This window comes from Protomyctophum parallelum (assembly GCF_964188405.1).
Source record: "Protomyctophum parallelum genome assembly, chromosome: 4".
Lineage (NCBI taxonomy): Eukaryota > Metazoa > Chordata > Actinopteri > Myctophiformes > Myctophidae > Protomyctophum > Protomyctophum parallelum.
The window spans coordinates 33,383,604-33,401,594 of record NC_139700.1 but is presented as its reverse complement, the minus strand read 5'-3'; the positions used below and the strand labels follow the sequence as shown (position 1 = coordinate 33,401,594).

At 41.5% G+C, this 17,991-nt stretch overlaps 2 protein-coding genes across 4 annotated transcripts; both read right to left on the bottom strand.

The window, feature by feature from the left end:
• Positions 1–67: 67 nt before the first annotated feature.
• On the bottom strand, positions 68–9,686 carry slc25a3b (solute carrier family 25 member 3b). 3 transcript variants are annotated; one of them, XM_083763679.1, is made up of 8 exons: positions 9,517–9,686; positions 7,065–7,229; positions 4,904–5,031; positions 4,356–4,535; positions 3,617–3,798; positions 2,657–2,829; positions 1,121–1,231; positions 68–502 (listed from the first exon to the last, which is right to left on the bottom strand). In XM_083763679.1, exons 2-8 carry the CDS (start codon positions 7,207–7,209, stop codon positions 342–344), a joined length of 1,080 nt encoding a protein of 359 aa, XP_083619805.1. In that variant the 5' UTR covers positions 7,210–7,229; positions 9,517–9,686; the 3' UTR covers positions 68–341. The 3 variants fall into 3 exon arrangements, with proteins under 3 accessions (XP_083619805.1, XP_083619807.1, XP_083619806.1); XM_083763681.1 differs by lacking the exon at positions 9,517–9,686 and adding an exon at positions 9,216–9,233; XM_083763680.1 differs by lacking the exon at positions 9,517–9,686 and adding an exon at positions 8,765–9,079.
• A 1,798-nt stretch (positions 9,687–11,484) lies between these two features.
• On the bottom strand, positions 11,485–16,843 carry tmpob (thymopoietin b). The gene is made up of 6 exons (XM_083762621.1): positions 16,141–16,843; positions 15,307–15,424; positions 15,038–15,193; positions 13,788–13,897; positions 12,822–12,907; positions 11,485–12,668 (listed from the first exon to the last, which is right to left on the bottom strand). The coding sequence occupies exons 1-6, from the start codon at positions 16,384–16,386 to the stop codon at positions 12,281–12,283; spliced, it is 1,104 nt and encodes a 367-aa protein (XP_083618747.1). The 5' UTR covers positions 16,387–16,843; the 3' UTR covers positions 11,485–12,280.
• Positions 16,844–17,991: the final 1,148 nt, after the last annotated feature.

Genomic DNA, 17,991 nt, shown 5'->3' with positions numbered 1-17,991 from the left:
CACAATGCTCACTCGTTCCCTTGTGGAGAAAGAGAAAACTTTAATGTCACTGCAAAAGACCACAAAATTTTGTTTATAAATTCTCTTTTATTTCAACATTGACCTACAATCCGGTGGCAACACCTGCTTGCCTACAGTTCACTTTTATAGACCTCCAAAGAGGGGAGGGAAACCGGGATTCCTTGTTTAAATGTTTTCACAAGTCTGACAAGAAGCCCAGTGCAGGTGGGCGTCCGGACAGCTTGAGGCTGTAACAGGCAGAAGACTCGTGCACTGCAGTGCTGGGTACAAGGCTGGGGTGTTAAGGCTAATTTTGTGCGGGGGTTTTAAGGCTGCTCGTGTTATTCCGTCAGTCCCAGCTTCTTCTTCAGGGATTCTGGCATCTCCGGGGGAGGGGGGCGAGGCAGACGGAAGTACACTTTAACAGAATCGTAGATGAACCACTGAAGGGCGGTCAGGGTGCCGATCATTATGATACGAGCCACCAGACCCTTCCACACACCTGGGATGGGGGACATAACGGACAAGGGTTTACATTCAGCCAGTCATCAGGTGGTACAAATACAGTAAAACAGAAAAGAATACTATTGAGAATTGGGTCTGAGATGATGCATCATGGGGGTGTAAAACTGCAAGCTAGGTCACATACTATAGGATTATTCATGCAACTAATATCACATACTGTATAACATTTGAAACTATGACATTTTTAATATTTCTTCATACTTAGCCATACATCCATAAGTTCTTCTAATAGCTAAGGATTGATAAAATTGATTTCCAGACATGCACAAAGTAACATCATGCAATGATTTTTGGCTGAGCTGTCCGCTCCCCAGACTGTCTACACTGGTTGTGGTCCAGTTAAGGGCCAGTGCAGCTCTGTGGTCTGAGGAGCAGGTGGACTGTTCTCACACGCCAATGACTCAAGCACCTCCAACTGTACAGCCTAGAAAGCTGCTGGGGGTCTCAGAGCTGCTGCAACACTCTGGGACAGAGATCAGCAGCAGCCCAGGAGCACCCCCCAGAGGTGGATCTAAGGAACGTGTTTCATTCTGGTGTTTTTTTGCAAGCCATTGCTCGTGTGATGTCAGGCTCACAGAGGACCACTCTTACTCACCCATGGGTCCCAGCTTCTTGAGCACCTGGACAGCTGTGCTGCCACTCTCCTTGTTGAGCACAGACACCACAGAGTCAGCGGGATGCGACACGATGGCACAGAACACGCCGGCTGCATTGGGGTGCAGAGAGGAAACACGGGTCAGTCAGGAATAAGCTTAGCATACAATCCTGATCAAGCTTCAGGACGACATAGAACGTTTCTGAACAGAACCTGGTATGCTAGCAGCTAGCCCATAAAAAGTTAATGCATTAAAAAGAGGGGGGAAAGCCTTAATTGTGGGATTCACAATCAGATTTTATATTTCAGATTAGAATGCGAGACTAAATAAACAATGCTTTCATATTTCTGGTTCTATAAAAAATAAATCACATTACAGCTGTATTTTCCAGACTACAACACAGGACTAATTTGAATTAATAAAAAGTGATTTTAACTAATATGTATGGTCGAATAAGTTTATACAATTGAATAAAGCTAGAAATCTGCAGTGGTTGGAGGTAGTGCTGCCAACGAATATTCTATATCCGAATATATTTTCGAATCAATTTTTTTTAAGAATAACCAAATATATAAAATTAAGGTTCAAATTAAAAATAATAACTAAAAAATATTTTTTATTATTAGTTTTCGCGAGACGGGTAAGCAACGCGTTGTGACTTGTGAGCTTGTAGATTAGTTATATTTGCCACGCGACACGCCGACACACATTAAAGAATAAATCAGCTGCCTCGTACTCTTCCTAAACGCAGACTACGCAGCGCAGCCTGCGTAGTGAGCACAGGGCGGGCGGGGCCGCGGGAGCCTTTTACGTTCTTTGCGCAGTGGGTGTACGCTGCTCAGAAGGGTGAAATCTTCGGTCAACACCGTATCTAGTGATCAGAATCTCTGACAGGCTTTGCTTCGGTGTTGTTTCGGACAGACGGGAGAGTATATTTTTAGACAACACACAGATCTATCACTCATCAATCTTCAATCATGAAGCGACTTTATCCTTCAGGAAATTATAAAAAGATAAATAAAATGCGTAAGGATGAAATGTGGTGCCGGGTCCGGCAGCAGCAGCAATGCAGTGTTCTGTTCTGTGAATTAATACTGCCTCCGTGCCTCGGTTTGATATGGCTGGCTTGTATATGGGATTTTCCCTAAATTTGGCTGGTGCGGCTTATATTCAGGTGCGGCTTATAGTCCGGAAATTACGGTAAATATAATTAATAAATCCGAATGGCTCGAATTGAAATCCGAAAGGGTCGAATTGCTCGAATCCACGTGGGTTTTTAAAACGAATATCCGAATGTAATTGTTGGACAATTCCGGCAGCACTAGTTGGAGGTGGTCTCCCTCCATTTACAATTGTAGACCCTGGTGTCGAGCAGGAATAGTTATTTGAAGCAGATAGGGCACTTGATTGGACACTAGAGCCAAATTGATAGCAGTTCGGACATCGTTGCAATTACCCCTCTCCATCGAGAGAGGATGACGTATGGACTGAACTGTAGCTTTAACAAGCTGCGGTACTGTCGATGTCTAACTCACCGATGTAACCAGCCACGAAGGTCACCACTAGCTGCTCCGACTTGGTGCACTCGCTGCGAGGCTTGGGCACAGCGTATTTATAGAGCACCTCCACGGTCCTCTCAAAGCAGGCAAACTTCATCATCGTGTATGGAATCTGCCTACACCACAACGGGACCACACCTTTGTAGAACCTGCAGCAAGATGAAACGTAGACACTTGAATCCTGTATACTTTGTTTGATATCTCTATAATAATTTTGAGTTGTAGTCTTGTTTACATTTGCGCTGTGGCAGCGCTTCAATACGTCATCAGTCTCACGTTGATCCCGCCTCTAGCGGCCTCATACAGCTGCATATCGCTCCGGCCAGAATTGGACCGGAGTACATCATCTCTGCCTGAGTTCCCAGACTCTCCCTGCTGGCAGAACGTAAATGTTGTCCAGCAGGGGGAGTGGTTTCACTACACAAAATCTCTGTGCTGGAAATGGTAGATCCCGGCTACTGCCATTCATGCAGAATGCTCACCTATTATGACATGCCCAGGGAGGGACACTAGAGTTCAAGTGGATAAAACTGAACAGAATGATTTGAATGAAAAAATTACAATTTCACTTGAATCGACAGTTATAAAGTATAAATGATGTCCGCTCCCCAGACTGTCTACACTGGTTGTGGTCCAGTGAAGGGACAGTGCAGCTCTGTGGTCTGAGGAGCAGGTGGACTGTTCTCACATGCCAATGACTCAAGCACCTCCAACTGTACAGCCTAGAAAGCTGCTGGGAGTCTCCGAGCTGCTGCAAGAGCAGAAGCACAGGATGTCCCCCCAGAGGTGGATCTAAGGAGCATGTTTTCTCTGAAATCGTTTCAATTAAGGTGTGCATAATTTCAAAGTTTTCCGCTTTTATCACCCCCATTTTGCAGAGGTTAAACTATATCAATGACGTGAAATCGCAGCAAGCAAATTCAACACAATACTCACGCCCAGAGCCCCTCCTCAGCATGCATCTTGGGTGCACACTCTCGCAGGTTGTTGGCGTAACCAGGCTTGGTCTGGATGCGCACTTTACATGCCTCCATGGGGGACAGGGCAATGTCCGCAAAGAACTCTGCACTGGCAGACGCAGCCAGGTAGACAGATGTCCTCCACAGGTAGGCATTTTCCTGTTTAGTTACAGGGGGCATTGGGGCTAAATATATATATTTTTTACAAAGTTTTATAGCGATTTATTTTTTTATTATTTACTATAGTCCTACTAGACCAAGAAATTACATCTGGGCACAAAAGATCACGAGATCTACTGAATGTGTCAAACTGACATATTGAGCCTATGACACACCGTATGGAAGCCCCCCAGTAGGCCTCTTTCACTAGATCCTACTGGATAGGTCCTTTAATCAATTTAAAAAAATGTTTTTGAAGGGAAAAGGCTCTAAATAAGATAGAGTAAAATATTTAGCAACTCAATGAGTTATCATCTACACAGATCCTGTCCTGAAGCCTAAATAACTTTACAGTTGTATGATCGCATCACTCACTATTTTCAGTGAGTATTACAGAGCTACCAACCTGCACACATTGTGTACCAACCACGCAATTCTAGGTGTCTATACGCCTAGAAGTGCGTGGTTGGTACACAAAATGTGTGCAGGTTGGTAGCTCTGGTATTACCGTTGTACGATTATTATTTAGGTTAAAATCAACAATGAGCAATGCTTACCTCTCCCAGAAGGTCACTGTAGACTTGCTTAAAGACCTCATAAAAGCCAAACTTGCAGAGGCCCTGCATGGAGTATCCAATGAAGGTGGGAGCCCAGCCCTTTGCCAGCCCACGAACACCATCCTCTTTCACTGTAATTCTGAACCCTTTGAAGATGTTCTGGTACTTCTCAGGGTCAACCTAAGACAAAATAAATATAGGATGATGCGACACGAGTGCTTATGATTGAGGTGAAAATGCCACAAAGACAAAATACATCCATTTGATCCAGCACTTCATGCGAATTAGTGATGGTGTTCATTTCAGTAATACGTGGGCTAACAAGACACCATCCATTTACCACGTTGCATGCAGATTTTATTATATATATATATATATATATTCACACACATATACATATACACACACACACACACAAGCTAAACAGGTGGGCAGTGAACGGGCCTACCCAGGAATTATGCAAGTTGTGTATCCCTTTATTTGAAATACAAGCTGTTTTAATACATCACCTTCAAACAAAACATGCAACGGAGAGCTAAAATACAGACCTGCAGTCGGCACTTGACCAGATCAAGGGGTACAACTGCTGTATGTGTGATTCCGCAGCTGAGAATGCCCCCGAAGCCGCAAAAGGCATAGTATTTAGCAGAACCAAAGTCACAGCTCACATCAGAGTCTGTAGTGAACACAAACACCATGCTGTCATTTTACAGTACAGATACATGTACTATACATACAGTACACATATACAGATAAATGTGCGTACACATTATAAATGTACACATACTGTATATTTTTAAGAAGTCCCATGCACTCAGCAGCACCTAACAAAGGCAACTCACACATTATTATATTTTAGTTATTGCGACTATAGGTCACAGATTACTATGAAAACTTGCAAAACATGTCCGTCAGTCGTATGACTCGTATCACACCTCCATATATGGTTATCAGTCCATCACGCCTTGTGACATCACGCCTCGTGTCATCACGTCTACATATATGTAGATCACAACACCACTGACCTCATCAAACCCTGGATGGCCATACATAGACTGGATCATCACCTAGATCTGCATATATGGAGCAGGCCAGCAACTCTACATCTGACCTCAAACACTTAGATCTCTATATATGGAGTTGAATGTTCTGACATTCCATATGTTGATCCTACCCCACCCGTCCTTCCTCTTCAATGTCTCCCTTTTGACAGGCGGATGCGTGCATGCGACCTCGCCATTTAGGGTGAGGTCGCTTCTCGCCCTCAGGGTGTCTTACTAGTTGTTTATACTATTATGAACTTTACACTTGTATACCTAGGATGTATTATGTAACCAACAATAAAATATTGAATCCGTTAGCCTGCATTATTCATCACAATGTTGTTAAGCATGAAACCTGAAGTTTAATTTTAACAAATTAAATACCCAGTTCATGCAAAGTATACCACTGATCAGGTCTAGAAATTAATATGGAATGGCAATTAATGGAAGAGGCTAATTGATGGGGTTGTTGTGTTAGGCATACCTCGCTCTCAAAAGAAAAACATAAGGTTAACTCACATATTGCGTTTTATTATCCATCCATGTTGTTAGGGGTATCACCATAATTGAAAATAAAGTTGAAATGATGTCCGCTCCCCAGACTGTCTACACTGGATGTGGTCCAGTGAAGGGCCAGTGCAGCTCTGTGGTCTGAGGAGCAGGTGGACTGTTCTCACATGCCAATGACTCAAGCACCTCCAACTGTACAGCCTAGAAAGCTGCTGGGGGTCTCCGCGCTGCTGCAACAGCAGTAGCACAGGATGTCCCCCCAGAGGTGGATCTAAGGAGCATGTTCTCTGAAATAGTTTCAATTAAGGTGTGCATAATTCTTCCGCTTTTATCACCCGCATTTTGCAGAGGTTAAACTATATCAATGACATGAAATCGCAGCAAGCAAATTCAACACAATACTCACGCCCAGAGCCCCTCCTGTGTGCATAATTTCAGAGTTTTCCCGCTTTTTTCACCCCCATTTTGCAGAGGTTAAACTATATCAATGACTTTACACTTGTATACCTGGGATGTATTATGTAACCAACAATACAACATTGAATCCGTTAGCCTGCATTACTCATCACAATCTTGTTAAGCATGAAACCTGAAGTTTAATTGTATGCAAAGTGTACCACTAATCAGGTGTAGAAATGAATATGGAATTGTAATGAATGGAATAGAGGATAATTGATGGGGTTGTTGTGTTAGGCATACCTCTCTCTCTCTCTCTCTCTCTCAAAAGAAAACATTATGGTTATCTCACATATTACATTTTATTATCCATCCATGACGTTAGCGGTATCAACGTAATGGGTTAAGAATATCAGTAGCTTTTAAATGTAATCCAAGTCACTAGTATGGCGAGGTCAAATTGCAATCAAAAACAAAGATATTCATGCCACCTCGGCTTTAGGTCACAGACCTGTCACCTGAATCCCAGGTACTGCAGTTTGTGGTACACATACCGGATACAAAGTCACAACCATCTCTTTCTAACTGAAAAATAGTGTGGGATGGGGGAATCAATCTGTCAGATTAGGCTTCAGGACACCAATCTCTTCCTGCTGAAATGCTAAATCAAAGGTTAAAAGAACATCGACACCAGCTTCACATGACACCACTCTGCTGCTGACGTTGTCCACTTTTGACAGGATAAGGAGATAATTATTACCGGCCACTGCAGCAGCTGCCAGCCTCCGTCCTCCGCCAGGTACAGTGCGGCTTGGTTCTTCTAGCTCATGGACTTTTTGTAGTGTGAACTGTGGGGCACTGAATGGGTTGGCCCGGGCACGGTGCAACAGCGCAGTCGGATACATGGTGTCCTGGGCTGGATAAGCTGTAGTACAAAAGGAGATTGTGTGAGAAAGTGTTAAAGGTTTTATGACATTCATTTTCATTTATTTTTCTTTTAGGTTTTATGACCTCAATTACACCCAATAAACCTGAACTTTGAACATTCAGTGGATTTTCTGTGGTCTGAAGTTTTCTTTGGGGTTTGGAAGCCTTTTAAACTACAATGAAAACAGGCAACACAGTGAAAACAGTGACATCTGCTGGCAAATCCCATTGATGGGATTTGCAGGGTCTTACATCACTTACTGGCAAATCAGAGCACCTGTTTGAGCCAGAAAACCCCAGATCACAGAAAATCTACTAAATGTTAAAAGTTCATGTTTTTTGGGTGCAATTGAGATTAGAAAACCTAAAACAAATAAGAACTATTCCAAAACCTTTTTTTTAATGTCACAATCCCTTTAAGATCAACTAAAGATCGACTAAAATTCCCTCCAGCATCTACAACAGCACATCGACTGGCTTGTTGAAGCAATGCTAATAATAACCCAACAGTGTTGGGCAATGGGCTTGCTAAGATACTATTCTCTTTATTAAAGAAAAGGAACTAGCTAAGCTACTAGCCTAGTTACTCTTGTAGCTTAGGTATTTTGTACCTAGTGGTGTTTGACATTGAGTCATTGAGTGATTGAATAAAACATTATGTTGTGTAAAAACTGAAATTTAGGGAGGATTCCATCTCCTTCGGTGTGACTGCAACTTGTTCCTGTTCCTATCAAATGGCCACCAACGTTATCAAAAAAAGTCAACCAAAGAACAAGAGTCCTATACAGGATCTCCTCACTGGTCGACAAAAACACCTTGAAGACCCTAACAGGAGCCCTCGTACAAGGTTTCTTCGACTATGCATGCACCTCAAAAGGCCCTTAAAACAAGGCTCCAGACTTCCTCACTCCCCAAATCCACCTCAACCCTGCCCACTTTGACAGGCTGAAATGGCTTTGGGTTGACGACAGAGTACAGCATCTTGCAATGGGTCTGGTCCACAAGATTTGCTACAACACCAAGATACCCATGTACACGTCTAGATACTTCCTTAATGTCAATGAAGTCCACACCCACATGTCATTAAGACATGCATGTGAATTCCTTGACTCTCAAAGGGCACCTACAGACAGCTGCAATTCGAAACTGGTCCCCGTAAAATCGGAATCCCCCACACACCCCTTTTTCCCCTCACTGTATATGAATTTCCCTTTTTACTGCCTTTTATGATTTCCTGTTTTTGAGTGTATATTTGTACGTCTCTAATGTTCTGATGAATTGAAAATGGTAGACCCTATTGTAAACAAGTGTAATGCTTTATAGTATCGTCCACAGTTTTTGTATCGAGTTGTGCTTGACATTTACTGTAATTCTGCAAACTGTTAATAAATACTTCAATGAACAAAGCCTACGTATGTGCCACTGAAAATGTAGCAGACTTATTTGGTCAAACTACTCCCAAATCTACAAAAAGCTATGTTATTTCAGTACATATACATTTTAACTTTATCTTCCATCTTTTCTTATACTTACCGGTAGTTTTTTATTACAGCACATCCGGCATAATTTGAATCCTTGTTATAGCTATAGTTGTTAGCCCACCAACATTTCGCTTCTCATTAGCCTAGCCTAAAATTTACTCTCGTAGATGTATTTATAGATTCTGACATTCTGACAGAATCGATAAATACATCTACGAGTCTACATTTTAGGCTAATTGTAGCCTACCTGTATGAATGAGTGAGAAATAAGCCCAATTTCGAATTTTTTACTCATTCGTGAGTCTACCCACAAGCTACTGGGAAATGTAGTCAAGCTAATAGTTGCAAAACTTCTACCAAGAAAATATTGTGTCCAATATATACGGTAGTATCTAGTATGTAAATAATATGCGTGTCGTGTGTATGCGGTGTCGGGTAGGACAATTACTGATTGTTAAATAGTGCTACCTAAGTGCAGCTAGTAATAATGCATCTTGCCTGACCGGCAATGCGGGAGAGACTTGGGTTCGAATCCTGAGTAGGCCATGCAGTAAAAAGTTGTGCATTGCAGCTTTAACTGCCAGCACTGCTTGCCCATAGATATACGTCTATGTGCTTGCCAAGCACGTTTCTCTGGAAGCCTGCGTAGTTACTACCCCGAGGCAACACTACTAGTAGTAGGCTACTATTCTCAAATATTTAAAAACAGTCGAGTAACTTATTCAACAGAAACGACGCTTTTATTCCGGTCTAGCATAAATAATGCCACTATCTGTACTTAGATTAGTATATATACATACTTACTCTTAAGACTTTGCTGTAACAATATGGCGCTGCCGCTAGTGTGGGCCTCCGCCTGGGTAAAAAAAGAGTGAGTGACGTCCGACTGCAAGGATCCGGTCTAGACGAGCCTACGAAAGTTGTCTCGTTTCGCGTTATTGCCTCGCACGCTGCTTTTCTCCACTTTTCCACAAGCCTCCAGTGCCTAAACCCCGCCCGTCAGAACTACCGCGGAGTTACACGCCTAAAATACTGTCGAAAACTAATACGTCACAGACACAAAAATAGAGAAAGGCGTGATTTCAATTTTCAATCTTAAAAGTAAAAAAATAAAAAATTGAAATCTTCAAAATGCACGTGTCAATTAAGTATATAAAATATGAATGCCAGGATATTTTCAGCAATGCCCTGGAGATAAACATTATTCCTTCCTGTATACATTTCCATGTCCTGCTGGTCAGTCAGATGCATACATATTTGATATTTCATATCACATAATCTTCATGTAGGATCCAATATTTCCTTTAATTGACTCAAATTATTTAAGATATTTTACCAGTCTTGATCCAGTGCACTGATATTGAAATCTTTCCTTTATTATTTTGGTTTATTATTATTTTTTACAAAGCTTCAATGAGTATGAGTGTTAGAGTGTTAGATTTAAGACACAGTAGAAATATTACGGTTAATGATTTATCTTATTTAATGTTGGAAACTGAAAATGTCTAATTGTATTCTCTGCAGCTGTTTGGTCTTGTGGCCATAAGGACTCTGTCATTGTTTGCTTGTTACCAATCTAAGTGCCCTTATTTTATTATACTGTATTTATATATATGTATGTATTGTATGTTTTTGTTTTGTTTTTCATTTTAAGTAATTGTATTGTCTGTATTATGTATTGTTTTGTTGTATTGTCCGTTTGTCAAAAAAAAATGAAAAATGCAATAAATATATTGTTTTAAAAAAAAAGACACAGTAGCAAGACATTTGGCAAAAAAAACAAATTTATTTCATGATACACGTCACATAATACATTATAAATAAAAACAGATTCAAAATCCTTACCCACATAATCCACCATTTCTGTCCTTTAGAGAGCTGCCTGATAAAAACCAATTGTTTTAAGTAAACAATGTTTTTTTTAATTACAATACACTTGTATATTTTCGTATTGCATTTACATTATACATAAAGCTGCAATCGATAACGGTGGGGTCTGCAACCACCAAGCTCGTTTGAGCAGAGGTTAAACTGCAATTTGACTTTTTATAGTTTATACCTCTTGTCTGAGGAACTGTAACAAACATATTTTACTCTAGGCCTACCCATAAGATGTAATAATAAACATCTCACCAACCAGTAGTTGCCCTACTTGACCACAGGATAAACTTGTGGCAATAAAAGAGCATGTAGATCGACTATAACTACTGCATGTGCTAGTTATATTGTATTAGCATACTCTGCCATGCATTTTGGCCAAAATAATGTAGTCGCAAATAACATTATGGATTGCAGCTTTAGGATGTGCTATAAAAAGTTCAACATGTCACATTAGAAAAATACCAAATACCAGAAACTAAAATGTTCCACCACATTTTCCACATCAATGCCACTGCCCCATTCACAGTAGCCTAGAATTTAAACACTGTAATTTGCAGGCAGAAATACTAATCAATAATAATTTAAATCAAATCATTAGAATAGATCAGTGGAGTTTCAGTCACACAGTAAAATCTTGTGTTAATTCAGCCATTTGTAACTCTTGAGTACAAAAATTTAACCAAATTGACCTGAAATAGTCCATTTGGTTACATTTGTACACACTGAATTAAATTAACATAATGATTTTACACTATGTCCTTCATGGGTCTACATTATAAATCATGATTCAATATAAACGCAGTAAGTGTGCAGGGCTATGTGGGTGCACTTTAACAGCCAGTCCTATAGAGGAGACTGAAGGATCACAAATCTTAAACACAGCAAAAAATATATATAAATTCCGCAGCAGTTTATTCAATGCAAGCCAGCTGTTATAGCGTATGCTTATCCCAGCAGGCATAAGAAACTTCATTTATTTTATTGAGCACAACAGTGACTACTAGCAACTGAGCAAAAATCTTTTTTAATGTATTATTTTTTACCTCAGCAACAAGCTTGGCTGATTTTCCTCATACAGTGATGCAACCTTATTTCACCAGGTGTCTCCTCCCAGTACGGATCACATTAGTTTAGAGGGGAATTGACCTGAGCATCATAAAAAATAAATGAGACACTATCTAGCTCTATATGACTACAGTGTAGACTTAAAGACGTCGTTTAGTAGTAGCATTTCATTGTGCTTCGGAATGGGAGGGCCGGGGCACTAAGTGCTGACAGTGTCCAGGCACTTCACCTGAAAACACCTGGCACCTTTAAAAACTATATCCACCAATAACTACAACCATGCATGGATAACTGTCCTCTCCATTCTGCACTGACATCTACGTAGAAGAATACAAATTCACAAAAAAGGACAAAACAAGTCACACAGATTGAATATGACAAAAACTAGTCTTAGTCTTGGACTGCCACAGGACAGAAGCTGCTATTAGAACAAACCTCCCTCTTGTTGTGGGAAGAAAAGTGGAGCAAGTGGGTGTTGGGGGTCTACAATGTGACCCAACTGAAATTGTGTCCTTGATTCAACCAATGTATAAAAAGAATAGGCGTTCGCACATTGCTGTTTAGGTTAAGGTCTATTGTGGCAGATGGCAGGGTGTGGCGCAGGCTGGGTAGACAGGGGTCCTTACTTGTCAGTGACCTGTGCGACACCGTTGCCACTGATGCCAAGGTAGGTGGCTGTACTGTCAACCACTCCCTGGAGGGGGGTGAGCACATTCTCCAGGAGGCTCTTGAGAGCATCAACGTGCTCAGCACTCACATTTTCATAGGCGTAGAAGAGTGAACCTGCGACTACAACCGTGAGCAGCAGCCTGAGTAGCATAGACAGAACGCCCTGTCGAACTGGTGCCTTGCTGGGAGGGGCTGTACTGCTGTAGACACGGGAGACAGACTCCGAAAAGGAGCGGCTCTCTGTGCAGACGCTGCGCTTCAGGAGGGACTCGTCCAGCCAATACTCGCTTGGTTTCAGTGGTCGCCCGGCTGCCCCTCGTATTGGCCTCCTGCAGCTGGCACTGCTCACGGAAGAAGATGACACACATGGGAAGATGTCACAGCTAAATCAATGCAAAAAGTATCACGCAGTACAAAATTTAATCATACTGTAGTCACATTAAAATAATTACATATAAATAACTATCATCAGTGAGTCCCATTTAAAAAGTTACCTGATGCCTGTTGGTGTGCTAATTTCGTTGGCAAGGATATCTTCAACAACACTCTCCCCAGCCTTCTTTGGGGTCTCCTCCACTGCCTGTCAATATTTTAGGAAAAAATGTAAGATAGTGTCTTCCTATAATAAAACATATGTACCTAAAGGCTAATTTATTCTTCGCATGAATCGCCGGATGTCGCAGTTGCAGACATTTTATCAAATGAGGCGTAATCACATTGATTGGGAAGAAGAAGTAAGCTCCTTTGTGTAACGTGCAAGACCATTCAGTTCCTAGATAAGCATGTGAATCTCCACCACTGAGGCCGATTCGATACGCATCTTGATACATTGCCTGGGATACGATACATTTGCGATACATTGAATCCCTGCCCGATACGATTTGCCGCTGTTCCCGATGTGATGTGATAACAATTTAGTTGTACCCAATGTGATATGATGCGATTCGGTGCAATACAATGCGATGCAAAACATTTAATAAAAAAAGAAGAAGATGCAATTCAGTATGGGACTAGAGACAGAGGATTTGTTTTATTCCTTATAAGCAGCTAATTTAACAAAAAAGTGCAAAACACATTTTGATTATAATCTCTACTAGTACTACTACTAGTTCTGCTTAATGTAAGTCTCTCTGGATTAAGAGCGTCTGCTAAATGCCTAAATTGTAAATTGTACTTAAGGCAACTTCTTTTTGGCCTTCTGTAAAGTCAATTGGACTCTTTCAGTAGGCTAACTGGGCAATGAGCAGAAATTACAGGGTGATTTCTCCAACAATAAAAGAGTAAATCAAAATGTAAACAATTACTGGCAGTCACAGCTGCTGTAAACAGTAGTGTGACCCATCGTCTGACACTTAAAGCAACATAAATGGGCCTTAAGCGAGGATTAAACTAAGTAAGCAGCCGAAATGGGCCTTAAACAAGATTTAAGCTACGTTTAGTATTGTCAGAATGTATCTAACCTTATTTTGACGTCTACTACTGGTCCTGAGGGTGACAGGAGTTTTCCCTCTGCTTTGTACAGGCTTCTCCACAACAGGAACAGTCTCTGGTTCAGGTGCAGGAGTCTCATCTGAAAAAAATAGAATAATGGATGAAAACCAAGGCAAGAAGTGAGAAATAATCCAAACATGACATTGCTAAAACTCATTTATTGCCCGCTAGGTGGTAGCAAAAGCACAACCAAGCTATGCCAGCCATAGACTCCCATTCTACAAGCCTCCGTATAATTTCCGAGTTAGCAGGGAGGTTGATGTGATGATTCATCATTAGCATGAGCGCACCTCTTTACCTCTCGCCAGAATCGGTTATACGTCAGGAGTGATGTGAGACAAAGTCACAAATTAAATCTGAACAATGGATTACCATGGACAGCGCTCAAAGCTTTAGAGAAACGGGGCTTTGAAAATACTGCTTAAATGGAGTGTAAATGGGGCTGGATGTAAAGAACCCATAGCTGGTGGGGACGGAGACGTTGCATAGCAACCAGATTAACGTTAAAAGGTAAAAATGACTGTCTCCACTATACGGGGGTACGAACATGTTCGTAGTTGGCTGATGCTGTACCCTAGCCGGAATCCTCCGAAAATGTTCGGGGATTCAAATGTGTAGTTCATCCAAGAAATGACTTTGAAGAGAATCTAAATGATAATATGATCCGTGTTTTGGACTTCATAGACACATTTTTATATAATTTCCATGTTAATTTGTGTCTCTAACAAAGGAAATAGAGCATGCACCTCCACTCTAGCCCAGGTGCTAGACAAAAGGCAGTACAAGAGAAAAAATAGAGTCTGCAACACTGGTATGAAAAGCTCAGCTCCACTGGTTTATTTGATTCAACGTTTCGATCCCTTAGGATCCCTTAAGAACCTCTCTAGTTTACCTTGTGTGAAAAGTTCTGTTCAAACCAAATCCGACTGTTCTGATATGAGGAGATCAATAATTCAGTGTGGAAAAAATACTAATGTCAAACGCATCGTTTCACGTCATCCGTACGGCAATAATGATGTGATCAGTGTGATCAGTGTTTTGTGGCTCAACATTTTGCGAAGAAATACACGGAAGATATAAGTCATATATTGGCACACAAAATGTCTTCACATCAGAACAATGGGTTTTAAGTTAAAGTGTCCCTTTAAGTGCACCATGCAGTATTTAATTTCCATTTCGGACCCAGCAGCCTGAATCAATGTTCAGAATGTGATCTTACCTTCTTCCTTGTCACTGTAATGGTCAGAATTGGTGTTGCCGTTCTGGTTACTGTCTGCGGTGGTCTCTGTGGTGGTCTCAAGTGCACTGGGGGCTTCTGATGGAGGTTGATCCAAAACCTTCTGCAGCTTCTTCTCATACACCTTACGTGTGGAGGCTGAAAGGAGGGCATATATATCGCATATGGTGGTCAAGTAGTGGTAAAAGAACACATTTCTAATATTTTTGAAGGTTTTATCAACCACAGGGAGCCTGCTCCAATGATCTTACCCACGATGGGTCCAGCCTCCACACCATGTTTTTCCAGCTGTTCTTTTAAGCCTTCATCAGTGAGTCCGGCCACTTCTATTTCTTCTGTGCGTGGCTTGTCTGTCTTTCTAGTAGCTTTCTGTAGAGTAATTATTATTATTATTATTTATTGTGAGTGCTTCTTAAGTATTTATATCACAAAAAACAATTAAGCCCTATAGATACATTTCACCCCGCGACGAATACCTTGACAGGACATGCCCAAAATAGGGACCTTAGCGTTGAAATGGTTAACTATAGCCAATTATGAATCACTATGTTGTTTGCTTTTGCAGTAGAGCATTTTAATATATTAGTTGATAGTTGTGTGCCACAAAACAATCGCTTTGCTAAACTACTGCAATACATGTTAATGTCTGCTATGAGTACTCACAATCAAATCACAACATGGAGCCAGATTATAGTGGAGTAGAATACAACTTTATTGTCCAGAGAAGACAGAAGATAACATCTCTGCTATTATCATTTGTTTAGATATATAATATATTTGACATTTCTTGTGTACTTTATGTAACTGCAATTTGTGGGCATCTTCTACTAGCTTGCACAAAATAAAAATGTACACACGTTTACACCTGTATATCTGTGACAATAAATTGAACTTGGGTTCATTAATAATAAAATATGATTTCTATTCTATGATCGGTCAAGGTCAATGAGCAATCAAGCTTAACTGCATCACAGTGAGCACACCGGCTCTATGGTTTTCCGGTGTGTCTTTGTTGTGCTTGTGTTATTAACGCATATAAACCCATAGATCCACGCAGATATTTAGACATGAAAACATAAACTTACTCTGCCTGAAGCACGGCTTCTGTTGGAGACAACAGGGGCGGGCAGTTCGTCATCATCACTGGAGAAGGTGTCTGTAGGGGGGATGCTGCTCTTCTTGTTGTTCAACACGGTCAGCTTCTTCAGGTAGAGCTGAACGTACACTTCCTTCTTGTGCTCACCGGTGGGAAGCGGCACATTGTTCGCCGTGAGCTCGTTCTTGAGCTTTTCTTTCGTGAGGACCGACGGATCTTCGAGAAACACGGACATGTTGTTTCCTTTCTGTCTGTCTAGTTGTGTTTTTTTAACGGTTCAGCTGAAAACGAGCTGCAACTCTCCCTTACAAACAACAACACAGAGGAACGTGACCGCTGTTGTCAAACGGAACTGGTGCGCGCTCGTGCGATGTAGCTGCTAGCAAAACAGCTAACATTTAATTAAAAAATAAAATAAATCCCAGTTCGCGTCTAATTTGACTCCGGATTAATGGGAAAAATCAATAAGACACACGTGTATGCTGCAAGTGAAAATGTGTACGGTTTTAAAACCAACTCGATATATAAAAAAAATCACGGTTGAATTAGCTTAGCTACAAACCGGCCCACTTGCTACTCTGTCTGCGCCCTGCGGTCGCATCAGGCCACAACAAGAATCAGGATTTCTATTGGACACGCGACGCCAATAAACTCTGGTCTGATTGGTTTGCTATGAATGTACGCAAGCCCGAGCTATACGCCGTCGTGCGATGGCGGGCGCGCCGGAAACAGCCAATCTACAAGCTCACCGCGGGTCGTGCCCGCGACGCGTGATGAGCTTGCAGATCGGCTGTATTTCGCGCGCCGCACCGCCGTACGATGAAGCATAAATTAGGCAGCCGAAACCAGCGAGCCACAAAGAAACCAGTAACCACAGTAATCCATTCCTGCCCCTAGGCACTGGTCTCACTTAATAAATAGGATTTTTTTTGTAATTGAGAAAAAAAAGAAGGCTAATAAAAAAAGAAGAAAATCCTTGTGTATTTAGCATTATATAATAATATATTTAATAGCATAATTTAATATTGAAGTCGAAGAGCTGGATGCAATCCTACCTGGAGTGGAGAGAACAGATGGAGGTGAACGGAACACTTTCAAGTGCAGAAGGCTCCAGACTTCCCAAAACAAACTGGTCAGGCTACTACTTGGCCTCACTCCCCAAACCCACCTCACCCCTGCCCACTTTGACAGGCTGGAATGGCTTCGAGTTGATGACATTCGATACAAAGATACCCATGTACCTGTCTAAATACTTCCTTAATGTCAACGAAGTCCACACCACCAAAGGGAGTTCAACAAACCATGTGCAACCCAGATTCGGCACGAACACGGAATAAGGGACTAAATTCATTTAGCTCCTATACCACCAAAATGTGGAACGCCCTACCAACAGTCATTAAGACATGCAAATCACTTGACTCCTTCAAAACTGCTCTCAAAGGGCAGCTACGAACGGCTGCAATTCGAAACTGGCCCCGTAAAATCTGAATCACCCACCCATACCACCCCTTTCTCCCCTCACTATATATGGGTTTTTTTTTACCTCTATATGATTTCCTGTTTTTGGCTATATAGAACTAAGTGTATATTCGTATGTCTCTAAATGTTTTTTTTTTTTTTTTTTTAGATTTTTTTTTTGCGGCTTACGCCTTTTATTGATTTTTTAAGGGACAGATAGTAGGCTGACAGGAAACGGGAGAGAGATGGGGGGATGACATGCGGTAAAGGCCGTGTCGGGTTCGGGAGTCGAACCCGCGGCACACCGCGACTGGATCACCAGTCCGGTGCCCAGACCGTTACGCTACGGCCTGGGCCGTCTCTAAATGTTTTGATGAATTGA

What these genes read in the sequence shown, in the direction of transcription:
- slc25a3b (XM_083763679.1), bottom strand. Translation starts at nt 7,209, where the DNA reads ATGTATCCGACTGCGCTGTTGCACCGTGCCCGGGCCAACCCATTCAGT. An exon ending in GCTGAGGAGGGGCTCTGGGC is followed by an intron (nt 2,830 to 3,616) that starts GTGAGTATTGTG and finishes ATCTTGCTGCAG; the next exon opens with GTTCTACAAAGGTGTGGTCC. An exon ending in CAAGAAGCTGGGACCCATGG is followed by an intron (nt 503 to 1,120) that starts GTGAGTAAGAGT and finishes CCCCCATCCCAG; the next exon opens with GTGTGTGGAAGGGTCTGGTG.
- tmpob (XM_083762621.1), bottom strand. Translation starts at nt 16,386, where the DNA reads ATGTCCGTGTTTCTCGAAGATCCGTCGGTCCTCACGAAAGAAAAGCTC. An exon ending in GGAGGCTGGACCCATCGTGG is followed by an intron (nt 15,194 to 15,306) that starts GTAAGATCATTG and finishes CCCTCCTTTCAG; the next exon opens with CCTCCACACGTAAGGTGTAT. An exon ending in AGCACACCAACAGGCATCAG is followed by an intron (nt 12,669 to 12,821) that starts GTAACTTTTTAA and finishes TTCCGTGAGCAG; the next exon opens with TGCCAGCTGCAGGAGGCCAA.